The sequence below is a fragment of the Crocodylus siamensis genome, chromosome 10 (assembly GCF_052110815.1).
Source record: "Crocodylus siamensis isolate JL-2025a chromosome 10, ASM5211081v1, whole genome shotgun sequence".
NCBI lineage: Eukaryota > Metazoa > Chordata > Crocodylia > Crocodylidae > Crocodylus > Crocodylus siamensis.
Genome location: NC_143404.1, coordinates 9,374,069 through 9,392,261, shown reverse-complemented (window position 1 = coordinate 9,392,261; position 18,193 = coordinate 9,374,069). Strand labels below are relative to the sequence as shown.

General features: G+C 39.2%; 1 protein-coding gene across 1 annotated transcript in view; it reads left to right on the top strand.

Annotated features, from left to right (window-relative positions):
- DDX46 (DEAD-box helicase 46) overlaps positions 1–12,176 on the top strand; it is a 29,357-nt gene extending 17,181 nt beyond the window's left edge. The window contains exons 15-23 of the mRNA XM_090064849.1: positions 1,314–1,476; positions 2,391–2,584; positions 3,103–3,240; positions 4,338–4,487; positions 5,390–5,587; positions 7,027–7,245; positions 8,436–8,580; positions 9,273–9,346; positions 10,137–12,176. Of these exons, the coding sequence (XP_089920975.1) occupies positions 1,314–1,476; positions 2,391–2,584; positions 3,103–3,240; positions 4,338–4,487; positions 5,390–5,587; positions 7,027–7,245; positions 8,436–8,580; positions 9,273–9,346; positions 10,137–10,184 (1,329 nt within the window). The 3' untranslated portion in view covers positions 10,185–12,176. The remainder of the gene's footprint in view (positions 1–1,313; positions 1,477–2,390; positions 2,585–3,102; positions 3,241–4,337; positions 4,488–5,389; positions 5,588–7,026; positions 7,246–8,435; positions 8,581–9,272; positions 9,347–10,136) is intronic.
- Positions 12,177–18,193: the final 6,017 nt, after the last annotated feature.

Here is an 18,193-nt window from a genome sequence, read left to right as displayed (position 1 = left end):
CATCTTTTGTTTCTGTAGCAAGAAATCATTTCTGCAAGAATATTTAATGAAACATTGACATGGAGAAACAGCTTATATTTCATTTGTATGTGTTGGAATAGATAGAGAAAATCAGCAATTTTTTTTAAGTCTAGTCCTATCATGTCAGTTTAGTTTATTTTCCTTGCATGAATGGCATTAATTCCTTTAGAATTCCTTGTGAGGCTCTTCCAGCCTTCCTTTGGTGAGGAGACACAATTTTCTAGTTTGATATAAAGAATGTTTTGGGAGATGCAGAGAGAGAGGAGATTTCCAGAAATGTTTTCTAGTGCTTTTAAAGACAGCACAACCTAATTGGTTTAACACAGCAGTAGGAAAGTTCTCATAGACATGCAACCCTCTCTGTGAGTAAAATATGACAGGTATTTTTAAAGTAGTCATTTGCAGTTAAAAGTGGCATTTTTGAGCTGCCATCTTGTTTTTTCTGCAAAGGTGTTTGTCTAATGGGAACCAGAAATTCTCATTGTAATGAATGATGCTTGAAAATATATTCCACAGTTGGTTCATGATGCAGGTCTTACGTGGTGAATGTTTAGTCTGTTCGAATTGGCAGATTTGCGCTATTGTTTATTCTAATTTTCAAGCACTCTGGTGATCTTCTACTATTTTGTAGTTTGTCATTTTGATCCTTGTAGTTTCTTTTAGATACAGTTGTGGGTTATAGGAAAAAAAGACGTGCTTGTAATTGTTGCCCTTTTTTGCGCTTATGTCTATAAAAAAAATTATGATGGAATACTGAAATAAAAGTGAATTAGCCTGACCTAGCTGATGGCTGCAGAGCTCTGAATGTGGGAACAAGTATATCGCAGTATCATTGCAGTGCAGTTCAATCTATAATTGTACACTTATATTTTGGAGTCACTTCGGCTTGCCTAATGCCTATGTTGCTGTGCTGGTCTGGAGAATTTTTTTTCTGTGGCCGCTTTTCATTTGAATATTGCCTCTTCAGTGTAAACATTGGGTTTATTAGTAGTCACTAAAACACTCAAAAAGCCCCTTCATTTGCAGATAGCAATATATCTAGTTTTTTTTACTGTTTCATATAGGTTACCTTACTGTCAGCTTTAGTACTTCCATTTCTGTCTGTGCATATGGCCTGAAGAATTTCTCTCTCTCTCTCTCCTTTTCCTGCTCAGTTGAAACTCAAAAGCTAATCAAAATCTAATCAAAGACAGATGTTGTGAAGTTTATGTTGTTAGACTCTTCAGAGTTTTGTGTTTGAAGATGTAATCTCTGTTCTTTCTACTTTTGTTTTTCTGTTTTGCTTCTTTTAGATTGTTATAGAAGAAGAGAACAAATTCTTGAAATTACTTGAACTGCTGGGACATTATCAGGAGAAAGGATCTGTTATCATATTTGTTGATAAACAGGAACATGCTGATGGGTTGTTGAAAGATTTAATGAGAGCTTCTTATCCCTGCATGTCACTTCATGGAGGTAATGTGCAATCTTAAGGACATATATTACTTTTAGCTAGATCAATGGGGTAGAATAATTGAAAAGTGTTTTTATATGTTTCTTTATAGAGTCACTGTAGACATTTAGAATATTTCTGCAGTTCACATAACTTTTCTTCACATTTTGAGTGGAAGTGCAATTGACTTGGCATTTTTCTTTATTACGTTAACTTATAAAGCACCGTCATGTGCCAAAATATCGCTTTATGCAACACGGTTATGAACCGAGAGTAATACATCTCTGGGAATATTATTAACTAATTGCTATTGCAGAGCCTGGAGGGCAGGCAAAAAACCCCATTTTTGTAGCTTTTGAGAAGCTAGTAGCTGTTATTTCCCTTCTGCCATGAAGTAGTTATTTAAAAAGTAAAGCAGAAAAATCTCTCACTCAAACACCTGCCATCCCCAAGTGTTTCAAAAACTATGTAGAGTGATGTTGGTATACAGCAGCCAGCCCATGCATATCACATTCTCTAACTTCAGTAACAATGCCAGGGAAAATTTAGCCAAGGACATAGGAAAAACCCAGGTTTTAATGAAAAATGTCTTGCGCTTTTGGGTGCACTTGCAAAGTGGACAAAGCCTTCAGAAAAATTCAGTTGTGACAGGTCAAATTAACTTGTTTATTGAGATTGTTTTCTTTAAAAGAATGTTTGGAGGAGTTGGGTGGGACAGTCTTTGTAGAGAATTACTCTTCTGCTGAGACTGCCTGGTTTTGTTCAGAGTTCAGCTATTGTCTATTGAAATGGGTGAGTTGATGGAAATGCACAACAACCTGGTGCTGGGGGTTCTTTCAGCTTAGCTGAAACATTTTTTGTTATTGAAAACCAAGACAGTAGATACATAGAAGTAAATACAAACTTAAATGTATGGTGTTGTGTTGCTTCCTTGCAGGAATTGATCAGTATGACAGAGACAGCATAATTAATGATTTTAAGAATGGAGCGTGCAAACTTCTTGTGGCCACATCAGTAGCAGCAAGAGGCCTGGATGTAAAGCAGCTGATGCTGGTAGTCAATTACAGTTGTCCCAACCATTATGAAGATTATGTGCACAGAGCAGGCCGAACTGGACGAGCCGGCAATAAAGTATGTAAAAGTAATTTTTCTTAGTAAAAAGTGGTTTTTATTTTTAATTAATTGATAACCCTGCCTTGTATATTGATTAATGTTGTAATTGAAATGGGAATGGGAAATAAAAAGATTTTATTTGTATTTGATAAGAAGAAGGGAGATGATTTTTAGAGAAATGGGGAAATTTCAAACCACGGCTTCCTGTTTTGCCTTGCATCCCTGCGGAATGTAGATAATGCTTTTCTGGAGTAAGACTTTCTCTATGAATTTGGCTCTTGCTGTTTGTGCTGGAAATGAGCATGAGTGGCCTTATTTCAAACTCACCACCAGAGACAGACCTAAATGAAAAGCTTTTAATTTTACAGTGAGTTTGTCAGTTGCCATGTTAACTGCATTTATTTATACTCTCCATTTCTATTAAAAAAAAAAAAAAAAAAGTTTTCCAATGCAGTACCCTTGCTAAGATCAATGAAAGAATGAAATGGTGTATTTAACAATTACTAGGCTTACAGTTGTGTATTAACCTTTAATAGGGATTTGCATACACTTTTATTACGGAAGATCAAGCACGGTATGCTGGTGATATCATTAAGGCTTTGGAATTGTCAGGGAATCCAGTTCCTGCTGAACTGGAGAAGCTCTGGGCTGACTTCAAAGATCAGCAGAAAGCTGTAAGTAATCTTTCCTTTTTGGTGTGTGGTGTTTATGTTGTGTTGCTTACATATTTGGGTACAAATTCTGCATGTGAATAACGTTGTGCACATGAGTTGTTTCACTGACCCTCTGATAACACTCATGGAAAGCAATTGGATTGTTTTGGGGAATTTAACTGTGGTAACTGGCTGTGTAGTTGGAAGAGGAACCGCTGAGCCTGCCTTGGGACCTGATGTTATCAGGGTTCATGTAAAAGACAGTGAAGTCTCTTGTAATATTTATATATGGTCTAAAATGGAGTTGTCAAAGATGTGGGCCACAGGCCAGATCCAGCCCACAAAGGTGCTCTGTCTAGCCCACCAACCTGCTGGTGGCCAACTAGAAACTGGGCATGGCCAGAGCAGGGGACCTGCTGCAGAATCCAGGGCCTGGAAGGCCCCAGTGAATGTGGTGATCATTGGCAGGGCAGTGAGTAAGGGCTGATGCAGCCTTGGTCACTATTCAAGCACTTCTCCCATTGCTGCTGCCACAGCCCTACCACCTCAGCTATCAGCCCTGCCACCACTTCATGCTAGAACTGCTGCCACTGCATGCCCCGTGCCGGAGCTGCCACTGTGGCTGCATGTTTTATGCTGGAACTGCTACTGCAACCACATCCCCTGGGCTGGATGTGCCTACAGGGAGCTATGTAGTCCATATCTGGTCCAGGGTATGGGGTGAGTTTGATACCCTGATCTAAAAAGTTAACACCACATCACTAGGCACATGCCCCAGATATTTAGTATGAAGAGTTTCTTGTGTGGTAACAAATATTTCTCTTCACCTCAAGGGGCATTTTACTTCTTCACTCAAAACCCAAAATGGCTTACTCGTTCTTATGGAATTGATACAAAATTGTGTGTAAGCTTTTTGTTATAACTTACTTCTTTCATGGTTTGGAAGAAGTTCTAAGTACCCTAATTTTACCTTTGTTAATGCATAGACATTTAAAATCAATAGTAACAGTAAATCAGTAGTAAAAATAAAGAATAGTCTCTATTTTACTCCTGCTGGAAGTGTCTCTTAAAATTTGTGTTTGAATCTCTTTTGAAAAATAATTGTTCTTGCTTTGTAGGAAGGGAAGATTATTAAAAAGAGTAGTGGCTTCTCTGGCAAAGGATTTAAGTTTGATGAAACAGAACAGGCTTTGGCAAATGAACGCAAGAAACTACAAAAAGCTGCTCTTGGCTTGCAGGATTCAGATGATGAAGATACAGCTGTTGATGTAAGTACAAATAAGCTAGTAATTTACATTATAAGGGATTTTAGTTTGTTCAGATAACACCTAATAGCACAAATTCAGTACAGTAGCAAATTGCAAAATATTTTATTTGTTATATTGTACTCTAGTTTATTAAATACATCTTGTGTGTTGTTCTGTGCTTTCTTTAATTCATGAAATCTCTTTCTCATGAGGAGCTGAAAATCATCTACCTGTGACTTACTGGTATTTTATAAGTAGATTAAGAATGGATGATATTATTTCATGCAGCGGGCTCAAATATTTTTCATACTTGTACAGTTAATTAGTCTTATACCAAATGGAATGAGTGGTTACCTCATTCACAAAAAGCTTGTAGTTACAGGGTTTTAAAGAAGCACCTGGCAGCTTTCTCCTTGTCTACATCCATATCAGATCCTATTACTTAATGTTTGATACCTTTTCAGCGAGCTGGAAAGTTATTCCATTGACTGCTGATAAAAGAGCAGTTGAAGAACTCCTCTTTCCTCACCCAGTTATGTAGTTTTCATGATACAAATGCCTTTTCCCCAGTCTGCAGTGTGTGATTATTAAGGAAACTTGCTGTTTAGTTCACCCTGAAGTAGCACTTTTCATGCAGTGAGCTCAGAGTTCAATGTGAAACTGGAGGATAGCGTATGCACCTTACCCAGGGTCTGACAGTAACTTGTAGTGCAGGCTGAATTAGAACTCCAGTCTTCTGATCCCCAATCCTATTTCTGACTACAAGACCCTTTCTCTTTGTTCTGCCATAGTTCTTGACTGGCACTGTAGCATTCACTGGTTGCCAAATCAAAAAAAAAAAAAAGCAGTTGCACCTAGTGTTTCCTTCCACAGTGTTGATAAGAACAGCATAACAGTGGTACCGATGTTGTCCTTTCCTTTAGATTGACGAACAAATTGAGAGCATGTTCAATTCAAAGAAGAGAGTGAAAGACATGGCAGCACCAGGAACATCTAATGCTCCTACTCCCACAGCTGGTAACGCAGAAAAACTGGAAATTGCCAAAAGATTGGCATTGAGAATCAATGCCCAGAAGAATCTTGGTGCAGAGGCACAAGTGTTTGTCCCTTTCCACTTCAAGGTCATGCTCTCTATCATGCAGCTATTAATAAATGTGTAATATAATGTATTTAATTTTGTTTTACAGCTATGTGAACAGGTTGATCTCTGTAGTTCTGCCACATGATGCTGTTATGATTGGTCTGTATCCTCTAAATAGGGCTAACTCAGTGGGGGTGGGAAATTATATTAATATTTTAACTACTAGATTTGTAATTTTTTGGCGTGACAAAATGCATTAGTATAACAGCAGGGAGCTCTTCATCTGCGCTGACACACAGGCATTAATTATGTCTGATTTCACCAAGCATGACTACAGAACTTGCTAATTTTATCACAGTAGCAGAATGTCCTTTTTGGCTGAAATATGTAATATATTATTGGAGGTTATGCTGTTTAAATTAAAGTGAAAAATGGGGGTGTACGTTAACAACATTTTGAGAGAACAATGGGTTATATTTGAAGGTGACACCAAGCTGCGGGGAGTAGTAGATACACTGGAGGGTAGGGCTAGGAGTGACCTAGACAACTTGGAGGATTGGGCCAAAAGAAATATCATGAGGTTCAACAAGGACAAGTACAAGGATTTGCACTTAGGATGGAAGAATCCCATGCACCGCTACAGCCTGGGGGCTGACTGGCTGGGCTGTGTGTCAGTGCTGTAAAACTGGGTGGGAGTTTTCCAAACAGATGATTTTCAGTTCGTTGGAAAATGTGAATTCCTTTAAACCAAACTATTTTGAATAAATCTTAACAAGTTTCATGAACAGGCATTTCTAGCCTATTTACCTGGCGGGCTGCTGGGGAGTCTGAATTACCGATCTTAGTGGTTCTGGGCTTGCCAGCCTTGGGGCTGCTGCTGAGTTGAGAGCTTGGCAACCCTGGGAGTTATAGCTCTAATAGGGGCTTTCTGGGACACCAGGCTCCCGGCTGTGTGGTGGAGAGCCTGGGAGCCCTTACTTGAGAACTGAGGATTCTTGTTTCCCCCCCTGTGTGGCAGGGAAGTTGCCAGCAGCTGGGGCAGATGGCCAGGCTGGTTCATGTCAGAAAAACACTTGTTAAAATTTCCTTTCTGCCAGAAATTCCAGTTCAGGATCTTATTATTTCTCACAGAGTTATAATTCCAAGGTTAAGTCAGCTCAATTGACCAGTACCATTGGGGTTTTATATCCATCGTGGGGAGGGATGGCATCCTTGTTTGGCTTGGTACTTGGACAAGGAGTGAGTGTGGGGATGCAGGGATAGGGAAGGGATTATAGCCAATGTTAGCCTTGGCATGTTGGGATGAAACAAGGCTTTCTCTTGCTGAGAGAGGAGGGAAAGGAAAGGAAGGTTTTCAGATTGTCCATATTGATGTGTGTAGAAACTTTCTAAAGCAACTCTGGTTCTAAAAAGGCCAGGTTTTTAGGGTGCTGCTGCCTCTGGCTACCTCATTTTGAATACAAACCTCTTTTACTACAGGATGTGATGCAGCAGGCAACAAACGCTATCTTGAGAGGAGGCACAATTCAGGCTCCTACTGTATCTGCCAAAACCATTGCAGAGCAACTGGCTGAAAAGATCAATGCTAAGCTCAATTATGTACCTATAGAGAAACAGGAGGAAGAGAAACAGGAGGGAGGACAAAACGAATCCTTTAAGAGATATGAGGAGGAACTGGAGATCAATGACTTCCCACAGGCAAGTAACTGATTTTTGTTGAATCATATTTTAATAACTGTCACTTAACACTGTTTTAGTTGGGACTGTGCAGATTTATAACATGATCTTGCATTAGAAGGGATTTCTGGGCCTCTCAGATCTTCCTCTGCCACATCCTCTTGACATGTAACTGTGGTAATAAGTACCATCTACCTATTGGCTTTGTTCCTCAGTTCAGAGGTGCACAGTGCTTGAGATTCATTCCCAAGGAAGTTATTAGCATGTAAATCTAGGGAAAAAAATAGTTTATTTTTCCAGCGTCTCTTCTGGCCGCCTTTTTGTTTGGCTCACTCACCTATTCATCTCATAATTTCAGAGGCACCAGCTATACCACCCAGCCCTACCAGTGGGAATCAAGTGCCTCAATGCCCCTTATGCCTCCGACAAAGGGACAGTGCCATTGCTCAACCTAACAAAACTGAGAAACTCCCAAGGGGACAACTCATTGTCTTTTCCTGATAGGAGTCAAGTTACATACGTATAAATACAGTATGAGATGCATCCTATTCCTGCCTTTCAACACTGAATGTAGTTGATATAGTTACAACTAGTTCATATACAAGACCATGCAGTTTGTCTCTTTGAAAAAAACCCCCATTATATGCTGATATTTTCTACTGAAATCTCATCATCTCTTTCCACACATTAGTATCTGAGCTTTTATAAGCAGGCATGCAGAGATGCATGTTTATAATAGCATTTAATTTTGTTTCTTAGAAGAATTGCTTTCAACAAAGACTTGCACCCCTAAAGAGCTTTCTGAAAAACATAATGCTGATGATGAGAATTAGCAGAATAAACTTGTCTTGGAAGTCGATTCCCATGAAAGGCTCGGTAAATGATATTCTCGGCAGAGTGCTGCTGGGTAAAAGCATAACAAGAACAATTATTACTTTTTTGACTTCCCAAGAAACAAAATGGAGAACCTTGAGAGCTCTCCCTCCAGTGGTCCTGCAGATCCATCCTTTTTTTTCCTCCCATTTATTTCCCTGACATAATTGATGCAGTGGTAACGTGGATTTTATTGCATACGTTCTTTTGGAACTGGGCAGTTGCCTCATTGTTTGAAACCAAAATTCCACTTAAGACATTTCTGTTAAATAGTGGATCTCACCAGGTAATGTTGTTGCTGAATTGCAAATATCTTTCTCCTAATCTTTTTTGTTCAGACTGCCAGGTGGAAAGTTACATCTAAGGAAGCTCTGCAGAGAATCAGTGAATATTCTGAAGCTGCTATTACAATCAGAGGAACATATTTCCCTCCAGGCAAAGAGCCTAAAGAAGGCGAACGAAAAATTTATTTGGCTATAGAGAGTAAGTATTATGGGTATTTTTTAATTAGAGATGTTTTCCGTGTGCTATACGTAGGCGTTTGATTCTTTGTGGCATACATCTTTGGATCTTCACTCCCAGATATTCTTGTTATCTTGAGAATAAGTATGGGTACCTACTCATTTGTCTCGATACTTTTTGCCAAACGGTTCCTGGAGTTGTAGGAACACTGATCCTGTGAAAACTTTGTGTGTCCATAATGAGGAGACTTATATGGTCGCCCTGTATGAAAATATTTGAAAAAGAGTAACAGTAATTCATTTGGTACTAAAAATGAGGACAAATATAAAGATCTTGTTTGAGTTGATATGGAAAAAGAATACAGCGTGCTGTTCCCCTGCAATTTCTGGCAGGGGTCATATAACTGATCAAATCTACTGTGTGTAGCCTAGTGAATCTCATGGTTATTTTTGACATGCTCCATGCTAATGTTAGTTTGTCTGTAAACAAACTTATTCCAGGATGTTACTGAATGCTGTAAACAGGGATTAAAGTTTTTAAGTAGGTTACTCCTTTTTTTTAAAAAGAAAAAAGCAGTGCTGGTAGTCTACATTTATTACAGTTCAACAGCAAACCATTGAAACATTTTGATTGCCTTGACAGTAAACCTGCAACATTTACTCTTTACACGTAGTATATAGAAGCAATTCTAACGTTTGTTTTCTGCTGTCCAGGTGCCAATGAGCTGGCTGTGCAGAAAGCAAAGGCTGAAATCACGAGACTTATAAAGGAAGAACTAATCAGATTAGTAAGTGAAATGTATTAGATGGCTTTGTTAAGATTTGCAGGAATGTTTAAACCTGACCTACAAGATAAGTCTCTGTTAATATCTGGGACTACGTATCAGAAAATGTAGAAAATGGTGTAGCAGTGAACAGCAAGGAAAATACATTTCTCCATGTGTTATGGGTATTATGAACAACCAGCAGATGGAGACAGGACACTAACTAAATTTTGTGATCTCAGACTCCTGGAAGAGTCGTTTTCCTATTCAATTTTTGTCTCTGGCTCCATAAGGCAGAACTGCATTTTAACAGATTGGTTTTTAACCCTCCTGGTATTTAGTACCATTTGTGTCATGGTTTGTTTTTCTTTCTTTACCTTGCTGTGGACAGTACACCATGGTGTGGTAGCCTTCTGTGTTCTGCTTCCTGTTTTCAGAGGAAATTGAAATTGTCATAAGAAATGGAATTTTGAGACCTTCAGTAGTAAAAGCCTTGTTGGGGGTGGGGGAAGCAATCACCAGTAATATCGTAGGCTCTGCCTTTCTCTTCAAGGTACCTGCCAGTGGTCTTTCAGCTCAACAGTCTGGAGGTTATGTTGCTCTTGCTGTCTGTTTTTGGAACTAATTTTGCTCCATTTTTCAAATTGTTGAAATCTGCATAAAAATTCCTTGCAAATTGCAAAGAGTGTGTTACTACTGAGCAACTCTGTAATTATTTTTAATATCCACTTATTGCTGAGCAGTTTTTACAAATCGTTATTCATCTGTTTTGGCAAGCCATTGTGATTGACTTCTTTTTCCTCTTTCATTGCAGCAAAATTCATACCAACCAACCAACAAAGGAAGATACAAAGTTTTATAAATATTTGGAGCAACCATCTGCCAGTGGCTGGTGTGTGAAACTTCGTGGCTTCTCTTGTTTTTGCTGTTTACACTGCTTCTTGTAAATTAAGAATTTTTTATTTTGTCTTGTGGACATTTTTTAACACGAAATTAATATTTGCTGAGACATCTTCATTCTATCTGCTAAGGTTAGACATCTTAAAGCAGACCAATTTTGGAAGGGTATGATTTAATTTAAAAGTGTAGTTTATATACATTTCACCTTAAAATGCTGAATAAAATGGATTTTAATTTTCCTGACAGACTCTAGTGTAATGTAAATTAAGCAGATTTGGGCTTTGCATTGGAAGTTAGTACTTACAGCTTCACACCCTGGGGGGCAGCTCACACTTTATAACTTAGAGTGGAAATTAGTGATTCAACACCAAAGTAAGGGCAGAATTTTCCTCCCTGATCTGTATTCGCTCACGAACCTGTTCAGCCTCCATACCCTGTGCATAACTCACAGTAATGGCATTTAGAGCCCCATACTGATCAGAGTAGACAATTCTGTCCTAGAACAGAAGTTAGACGTTTATTCTAAGATCCTTTTTTTTCATTTTTCTGTCTCTTCCCTTGTTATAATTAATTATTTGGGTGTTTCTGTAAAAAAAAAAAAGAGATGTTTTGTAGTAGGAAAAGTGGTTTCAGCTTTTTTCTAAATGTCAGGATTTTAGGATTTGTTTTTCCCCCATTCTTCAACCTGAGTTATAAACCTATTTAGTAAAAAAAACAAAAAACCAAGCAAACAAAAAAAGAAACAGAATCAGCAAAATGAGAAACATCTTTTGTAATGCAGTATAAAGTTTGTCACTTTTTATAGTGGTGTGTGTGTATGTGTATATATATATATATATATATATATATATATGCATTTAATGTGATATTTTCAGGAATGTCGTTATTGCTGTTAGAAAGCTGCTTTTGGCAAATAGTATTTGTAGGTCAACCCTCCAAAGTTGACCACTATTGCATTGGAATGTGGGAGTTTACTGGGATAGTCGAAACTTAGTTTAGCTCTTCCTTTTGCTCCTGAAACTTAACATTCATAATGGTGATTTTTCTTTTTTAATATCCAAAAGATCTTGATTTAATTTTTTTCACCTCTTATCTGTAATGTAAGAGGAGGCATTAGAATTTTTGAGCCATGAAAAATTTTGAAGAGGATGAAAACCACAGGACTTTCTGATTTTTTTCTTATCTGAGTGTTGAAAATAAAGTTTTAAAATGCCTGTATGTAAGCATTAACCCTATGAAGACAGATTATATAATCTGCATCATGGTTATAAATTCACAGTTTCTATTTACAGAATTCAAGTAATTTAAATAATCATTTCCAGTTTGAGATCCTATAAATTTGTCTGGTTTTTTTTGGTGTCATAGTAACCTTATTTTTGAGATACAAAAAATAACAGCTGTATACTTTCACTCTCTCCCTGAACAAAATGCCTTGAATACAGTAGTTGGCATGGTTAAAAAAATTAACCTGAACAGACTCAGAAGAAAGACTCATAAGGAAATATTTAAGGTTTTGTATCAACTCTGAAGCAAATTTTCAAACTCCAGTTCCTTTAAATGTTCAGGCCCCCTTTTGTAAAGATTGTTTTTTGAGAATGTTTCACATGGCTCCTGTGCTGATTTTTGTCTGACTTTCTCACAGTACTGTAAATTGCCACGTTTCTCAAGCTGTGGCAGGTTTTGATGCGTTTGGTGTGGTGCCCATTCAGGTTCAGACTTTGACTTCTTTTTTTAAAAAAATGCCTTGTTTTGAAATGTTCTTGTTGGTATCTGTTGACCAAAGCCACACAGAGATGTTTGTTATTTACACATTCACACAATAGAGTTATCAGAAAGATCAGACAGTGTACAGTCTTTAACTTCCAAGGGATTTTAAAAGCAATGTCAATATTCCTATGTTTTTTAAATTACACCAAAAATAAAAATAATTTCAATGTGTGTTTTTTCAAAAACACTCTTTCTGAATAACTTATCAATGTTCTGCACTATGCGTTCGTCTCTTCACTTGTTTCTGCTGCAACTAACTCTATACCAACCAATGGCAGCTATTCCTTTAAATGTAAGAAATGTCTACTCCCTGTGTATATATTAGAATCATTCTCTACAAGGAATGTAATGAGATGTAGCGGGTCAGATACCAGTCACTGAGGATCTGCTGCAAAAGAAGCATCACTGAATGTGTGCAGGTGCTTGAAGCAGAGGGCAAGTTAGAGAGAAATGAGGCAAACCCAAATTAATAGAAAAGAAAGGCAAAAGAAAAAGAAAGGAGCATAAAAGAAAGAATAAAAAAATAGTGGTAACGAGGCAAGAATTAAGAGATTTGGAGGTGGGGAGGGGGACAAGCAAGCTAGGAAAAGTTCATCTTTGTAACTGTTCTTGCACAGTAAAAGCCACCCCTCCTGCTAAGCTTCACAGGTCTGGGGCTTCCTTGGCCTGTTTCCTGTCCCATATGTTGGGGAAAAGGAACAATGCTTAAAAAAAAAAGTAGATATCCTATTTATTCTGTTGTTTACCCAAGACAATATATTCCCAGCTTTCTGTATTTTTCTTTTGCTTTTGATGCTTGGGTAGGTAGGTGATGCTGGGTCATGGATGAATATCCATTTATTTACATTTTACTGTAATTAAATGTTGCTGATAGCCTGTGGGTTGCAGTGGGTAGTCCTTGGGCATCTCTTTTGTGGTTGGTGATATCTGTGCTCCAAGTACCTCCTGCCTATTCCAGGGCGTGCCGGGTAGAATGCAGCTGTGTCACACTTGAGCATGCACTCATTTCAGGGTCCGGTTGTGATTTTGAGTGTGTGCTGGTGCAAGGGAGTGAAGGAACAGTAAAAACGCCCCTTATGTTACCTGTACCCTGGGTCCAGTGCAGGGGGTACCCAGCAACAAAGTTTGGCATGGGACTGTGTTTTTAATGCTGCATCTGTCTTGCCTCATAAGAAACCCTTTTCACTCCCTTTTTTTTCCCCCTTACATTCTATCCTGTCCTAACCTACAGAAACTTTAGTCATACTCATTCATGTACCATGAATAGACATTTTTAATAAATGACAAATTCTCTCTCCATCCAGTTTTGGTCACACTGAAATATACTTTTCCCGTTAGCATGGAGGCTGGTCCTAGAGGTATCCTGCTCCCATTGTAGCGTACCACTTACCTCTTGCATCTCCTCCACTAGCTATTAAAATGGACAAATGGCAGAGCTTTGCTCTATCTTCTGGCCAGGATAATAGAGTTGGGATGGTGAGTTTTCTGACTTGCATCTAGTATAGGACACACTTGATCTTAGCTCACAAGAGGCCCGTCCCCTAGGTAAAGAGTACCATGCCCCAGAGGCATTTGAGTTGAATCTCTCCCTTGGATAACTTGTATGAGTGGTCTACATGACGCATTACTCATTACCTATGACCGTCCCTATTACTGCATTGCAGTAGCACTTTGGAGTCCCAGGTACGGACCAGGTTACCATTTTTCTAGCCCTACAAAAAGATGGTCCAAAGTCACACTTAAGTACTAAGCTTGTAGGCTCTTTGTCATGAATGCTGACTGGTTTCATCCACCAAAGCAGTGTTTTCAACCTGTTTAGACTCCAGGCATCCCTCAGAAAATGCCAGCTCTTAGTTTTCACTCATTTTATAACTACATAAAAAGAGAGCAATTTTTCTGGTGCAAACAGCTCAGAAGGACTACAACAGGTCAGAATCTTTTTAACGCTATGGATTCCTAATCTCTGGGTTTATATTGTGAAGCATGCTTGCACATCTAACAGCGCTAACATTGTTTGGCACCCTTTGTTACCCTTGAAAGGATCTCTATGTACCCCAGGGTGCCAGGGTATCCTGACTGAGAATTGCTGCACCAAAGATTTCAGTGGAGTAGTGGAGTTATTTAAATGCATCAGGATGGTGTATAAAGGTAAGTAAAATGAGCACTGGGCCCCAGGACCACAACTCTGTGGAGCTCATCCCCTTTACATGCAGCTTGTCAGCACAGCAGTATAAAAGCACTATCTTTGCCTTCCTTCTGAGCTGCGGTTGTAGCTTCATTAGCACAGCAGCGTGAGGGACATGTGAAAAGAGTGACTGAATATTTTCATGCTACTGTAGGTTGCAGGGAATATACTTTGTACAAAGCCTCTTCCCCAAAGATCTTACAATCTCATGGCACCCAAGATTCACCAAAGTGTGGAAGCTTGGGGAAGGGGTCAAAACAGGGGATGGAAAGATTGATAGATAGAGATGCTCTTTATGTCACCTTTGCATGTATGGGAGGAGAGGGTGATATAGGTGTCAGGGAGGTGATTAAAACAAAAAATAGCAGGAGCCAGTACAAGCGTGCTCTGGAGAGAGAAAAGCAAAACTTCTTAGAAGGGAGGCTTAGTATTCTGCTGCTTCAAGGCCCTATTGCAATTGTCCTAGGACAAAATACATTGTTCATGTGTAGTTGTTAATGTTAAGAGTTATCCAGTTATTTCAAAATTAATAATTCTGTCAGTTCTACAAGAATATTTTTTTGCATTTTCAGCACTCCAGTAAGTGGCTTTTTTACCAGTCTTTAAGTATTATGCTTCTGAGCTGCTGAGGGACAGGACAGAAAACCTCAAAACACATTTGGTCTTTTTGGGGTGGGAGGTGGAACTAAGAATCTATGACACTGCTGAGATGCAGAATGTGGCCTGTCATGTGGCAATTAAATGATATGTATATTTGGACTCAGGCAGATATTAAAGAACCAGCAGAAACATCAGCATTTCCCAGGAGTTCCTCTATGCAACGTGTGCATGAAAAACTTCCTCAGAGAAGTCTGTTGGTGAAGTCAGTGGATTTGGGGGAGGAGGATGGTTTAGGTTTTGTTTCTTGCTTGGCTGCAAGCATTCTGAATGATTTGGGACGCATCAGTAACCTCTGTGCCACCATTCATTCCCCATCTATAAAATACACAGAACACTTGCGTACTTCTCATGGGATTCTGAAGGTAAATTGATCGTGCCATGCTCCCATAGTATGATGATGAAGCCAAATGTGGACTAAGACAATGTAGTGTAGCATCCAGAATTGTCTAAGCCGTGCTGTTGCTACACACCGAGCAGCTTTTACAGAAGCTTAAAAGCAAAACACTTGCTTTACATTTCTCTGCTTTCCCCCAAAATTGTATATACATTTGTTAGCTCAAGCTATTCTTTCCGTCTCAGATGCTCCCAGTGTTAATTTAACTCAATTAGTTAAAATGTACTTTACACAACAGCTGTTGTGTTTCATCACTAAAATGCCTGAAATGGGACAATGATGGCAGGTGCCCAGGTTTGTAATTCAGAGAGCTTGGTTTTGATTTAACAGGTGATAATTTCAAAAACTGCACACTGAGCACATTCAGTAGGAAGCACTGACAATTGACTTGTGCTGCCCAAGTGTGTAATTGCAGAATTATTGGTCAAGGAACTTAAAAGCCAGAAAAGAGCAAAATTTATTTCCTCTGTAAAATAAAGGGAATGGCATTCAGAAGATTGTCAGTACAACGTGGACGTTGCTCAGGAAGAATCCATTACAAGACCAAATAAATGCATCGATGTTCTGTTAAATTGTGTTTTCGGGTAAACGTAGCTCAAAGCTCTTGTCAGAATATAACAGACGTGTAGCATGACCTGGCTATTGGAACCTGACCTCCTCATTCCCATGACTGCTTGATCTTTTGATTGTAGTAGGATATTTATTGTGTATATAGCTGCTAATTAAATAAAAGGTTGAGAGGATGACAAAAGGAGTATTGCTAGCTCAAGGAGCAGTTTCCCCTAAAGAATTCAAGAAACAACAATTCTGTTTTAAAACAAAACTGCTGCTTTTGACTAACCTTTTGTATCGGAGACCAAGATGAAATGAATGATCATGGCTCGATCCAAGAACTTAATGAGATGCTGTGGGGAAAAAAAGACCCGAGTTGCTGGGAAGTGAGAGAGTTCAGGGCACTGATCCTTCAGGCCCACAGGTATTTAACTTGCAGGATGTGAGAAGTGACACTAGCAGTATTCGTGTTCTTAAAGTTTGGCACATACATATTTAGAGGACTGGACCCTGCCCGGGTAGCAGGAGCTGGCTGTTGGGTTGTCTGTACAAATAGTATAGTATACTATTTATGGTCTGCGTACCTCAATGCTCCATTTTTTTTCCAAAATCGCATGACTCCTTACAAATAAGCCAGTAAAAAGAGGCTCTCAGAATCTGAATCTGTGTGTCAAGCCAGTTCCCCACCCCCATCCACCCCCCGCACCAAACCTGCGCCCTGTCATTTCTATGAGAGCTGTGTCTAGTCTGCTTCAGCTGATGCTAAGGAGGTGGCCGGGGGAGGGAGTGTGCAAATGGGTTTCCGTGCGTCTGCTCTAGTCACATGACTGAAGAGGAATGTACTTTCCTTTTGATTATTTTTCTTGACCCAGATCTCTTCCAAATATGGCATTGGCTTAAATAAGTTTGTGTTCTTAAACCTCAGGCATTTGCAGAAGAAATTCTGACTTCCAGTTACCCAAGGTGATATTAGGAAGGGGAAAGGAAAAGCAACTTCTGCCCGGAATGCCCTCTCCAAATACGAAGACAAAAGGGACGTGGTTGGGCCCAAAATGAACATTTTGTAAAGTTGTTTATAAATGTCTCCCAAGAGACTAGGTTTTTTTTGGGCGGGGGGGGAGATGTAGCTCCAGTGGAGACAACTGTTTTTCAGTAAATGACCATTGTCCCGCAGTGTGGTTACTACCCAAATATTGCTTTGCTGAGAATTTTCATTTGAAATGGACTTAACTGCTTATTTATTATTCAGTTTAAGGAAAAATGCACAATGTAAATGACCAACATAAGCAAGGGGGAAAGAAATTGAGTTTTAGAAATGTGTTTGTTTATGATGTTTGAAGTAGCTATGAGCCACATAGCGCAGAGAGAGCGTATGATTTTTATGCTGACAGTATTCCTTTCCATAAAGGTGTAGGCCAGGCGTTTTAGCACAGCGTTCATCATGATTGCCTGACACCTTTCCGCGAACAGTAGAAGCAACCTCTGGTTCTGAATCGAAACTCCTCACCAGGAAGCTGTTACATTAACTTCATCTTCCCTGCAGCCTTGTTGTATATGTGTTGGCAACTCTGGAATGAGTTTCTAGAAATGTGATCGGTTCAATGATGGATTATTGAACAGGCACAAATACACAGCTGGAGCATCCCAGGAATCTGATCCTGGGCAAGAGTAACTGAGCAGGACGAATACACCTGCACATGGCTTGCAAGAGTTCGTGAAACATCTTTTCGCACTCTGCCACGTGTAATCCAAACTTCATGTGTAGAGAAGATTGATTTACAGCTTGTTTGCAGGGAGAGAGAAGAGGAAAACATTTGCCTTCTTCCTCTTTCTCACAAATTTAAAGCCACCCTTTTTGTCCAGGATTGATCACTATAAGCTGCATTACTAGGTAGGGCAACTGCACTGCAAGTAAAGAGGCAGGACTTCTTGCTGAGAATAAAGGAAGGGGAACATTTCATTGTTGCCATGCAGACGGTTACTTTCATAATTGTATAGTGCTTTAGTGCTAGATATGTGATGTTTTAGAAACAGACAGTCTAAATAATGGTCAGATTTGGCAGCTCTTGGAGAGTTTTCAGAAAATGAAATGGTTGTAGGGATGTGTTAGCTTTTAGTTGTTTTCAGTTTTTATTGAAACAGGCCATGGACTAGAAAAACAGGCCCTGCTCAGTAATATGGGCACCAGAGTTGCTTTGGTGGTCATCTGGAATTAATTTGCCTACAGCAGAACACAGATCAGTCAGACAGACATAGTACAGACACAAATCCATTTCCAGCTTGAAGGTCAAATGTTTAGATTTTGCTCCATCAGTCTTCCAGGGATAGCTTTAACAATAGGCTGACTTAGGTTTCCCTGTTTTTGGAAGTGGAACCTTTGAGCACTTGGAAACGCTACTGAAGTTCAGCGTGT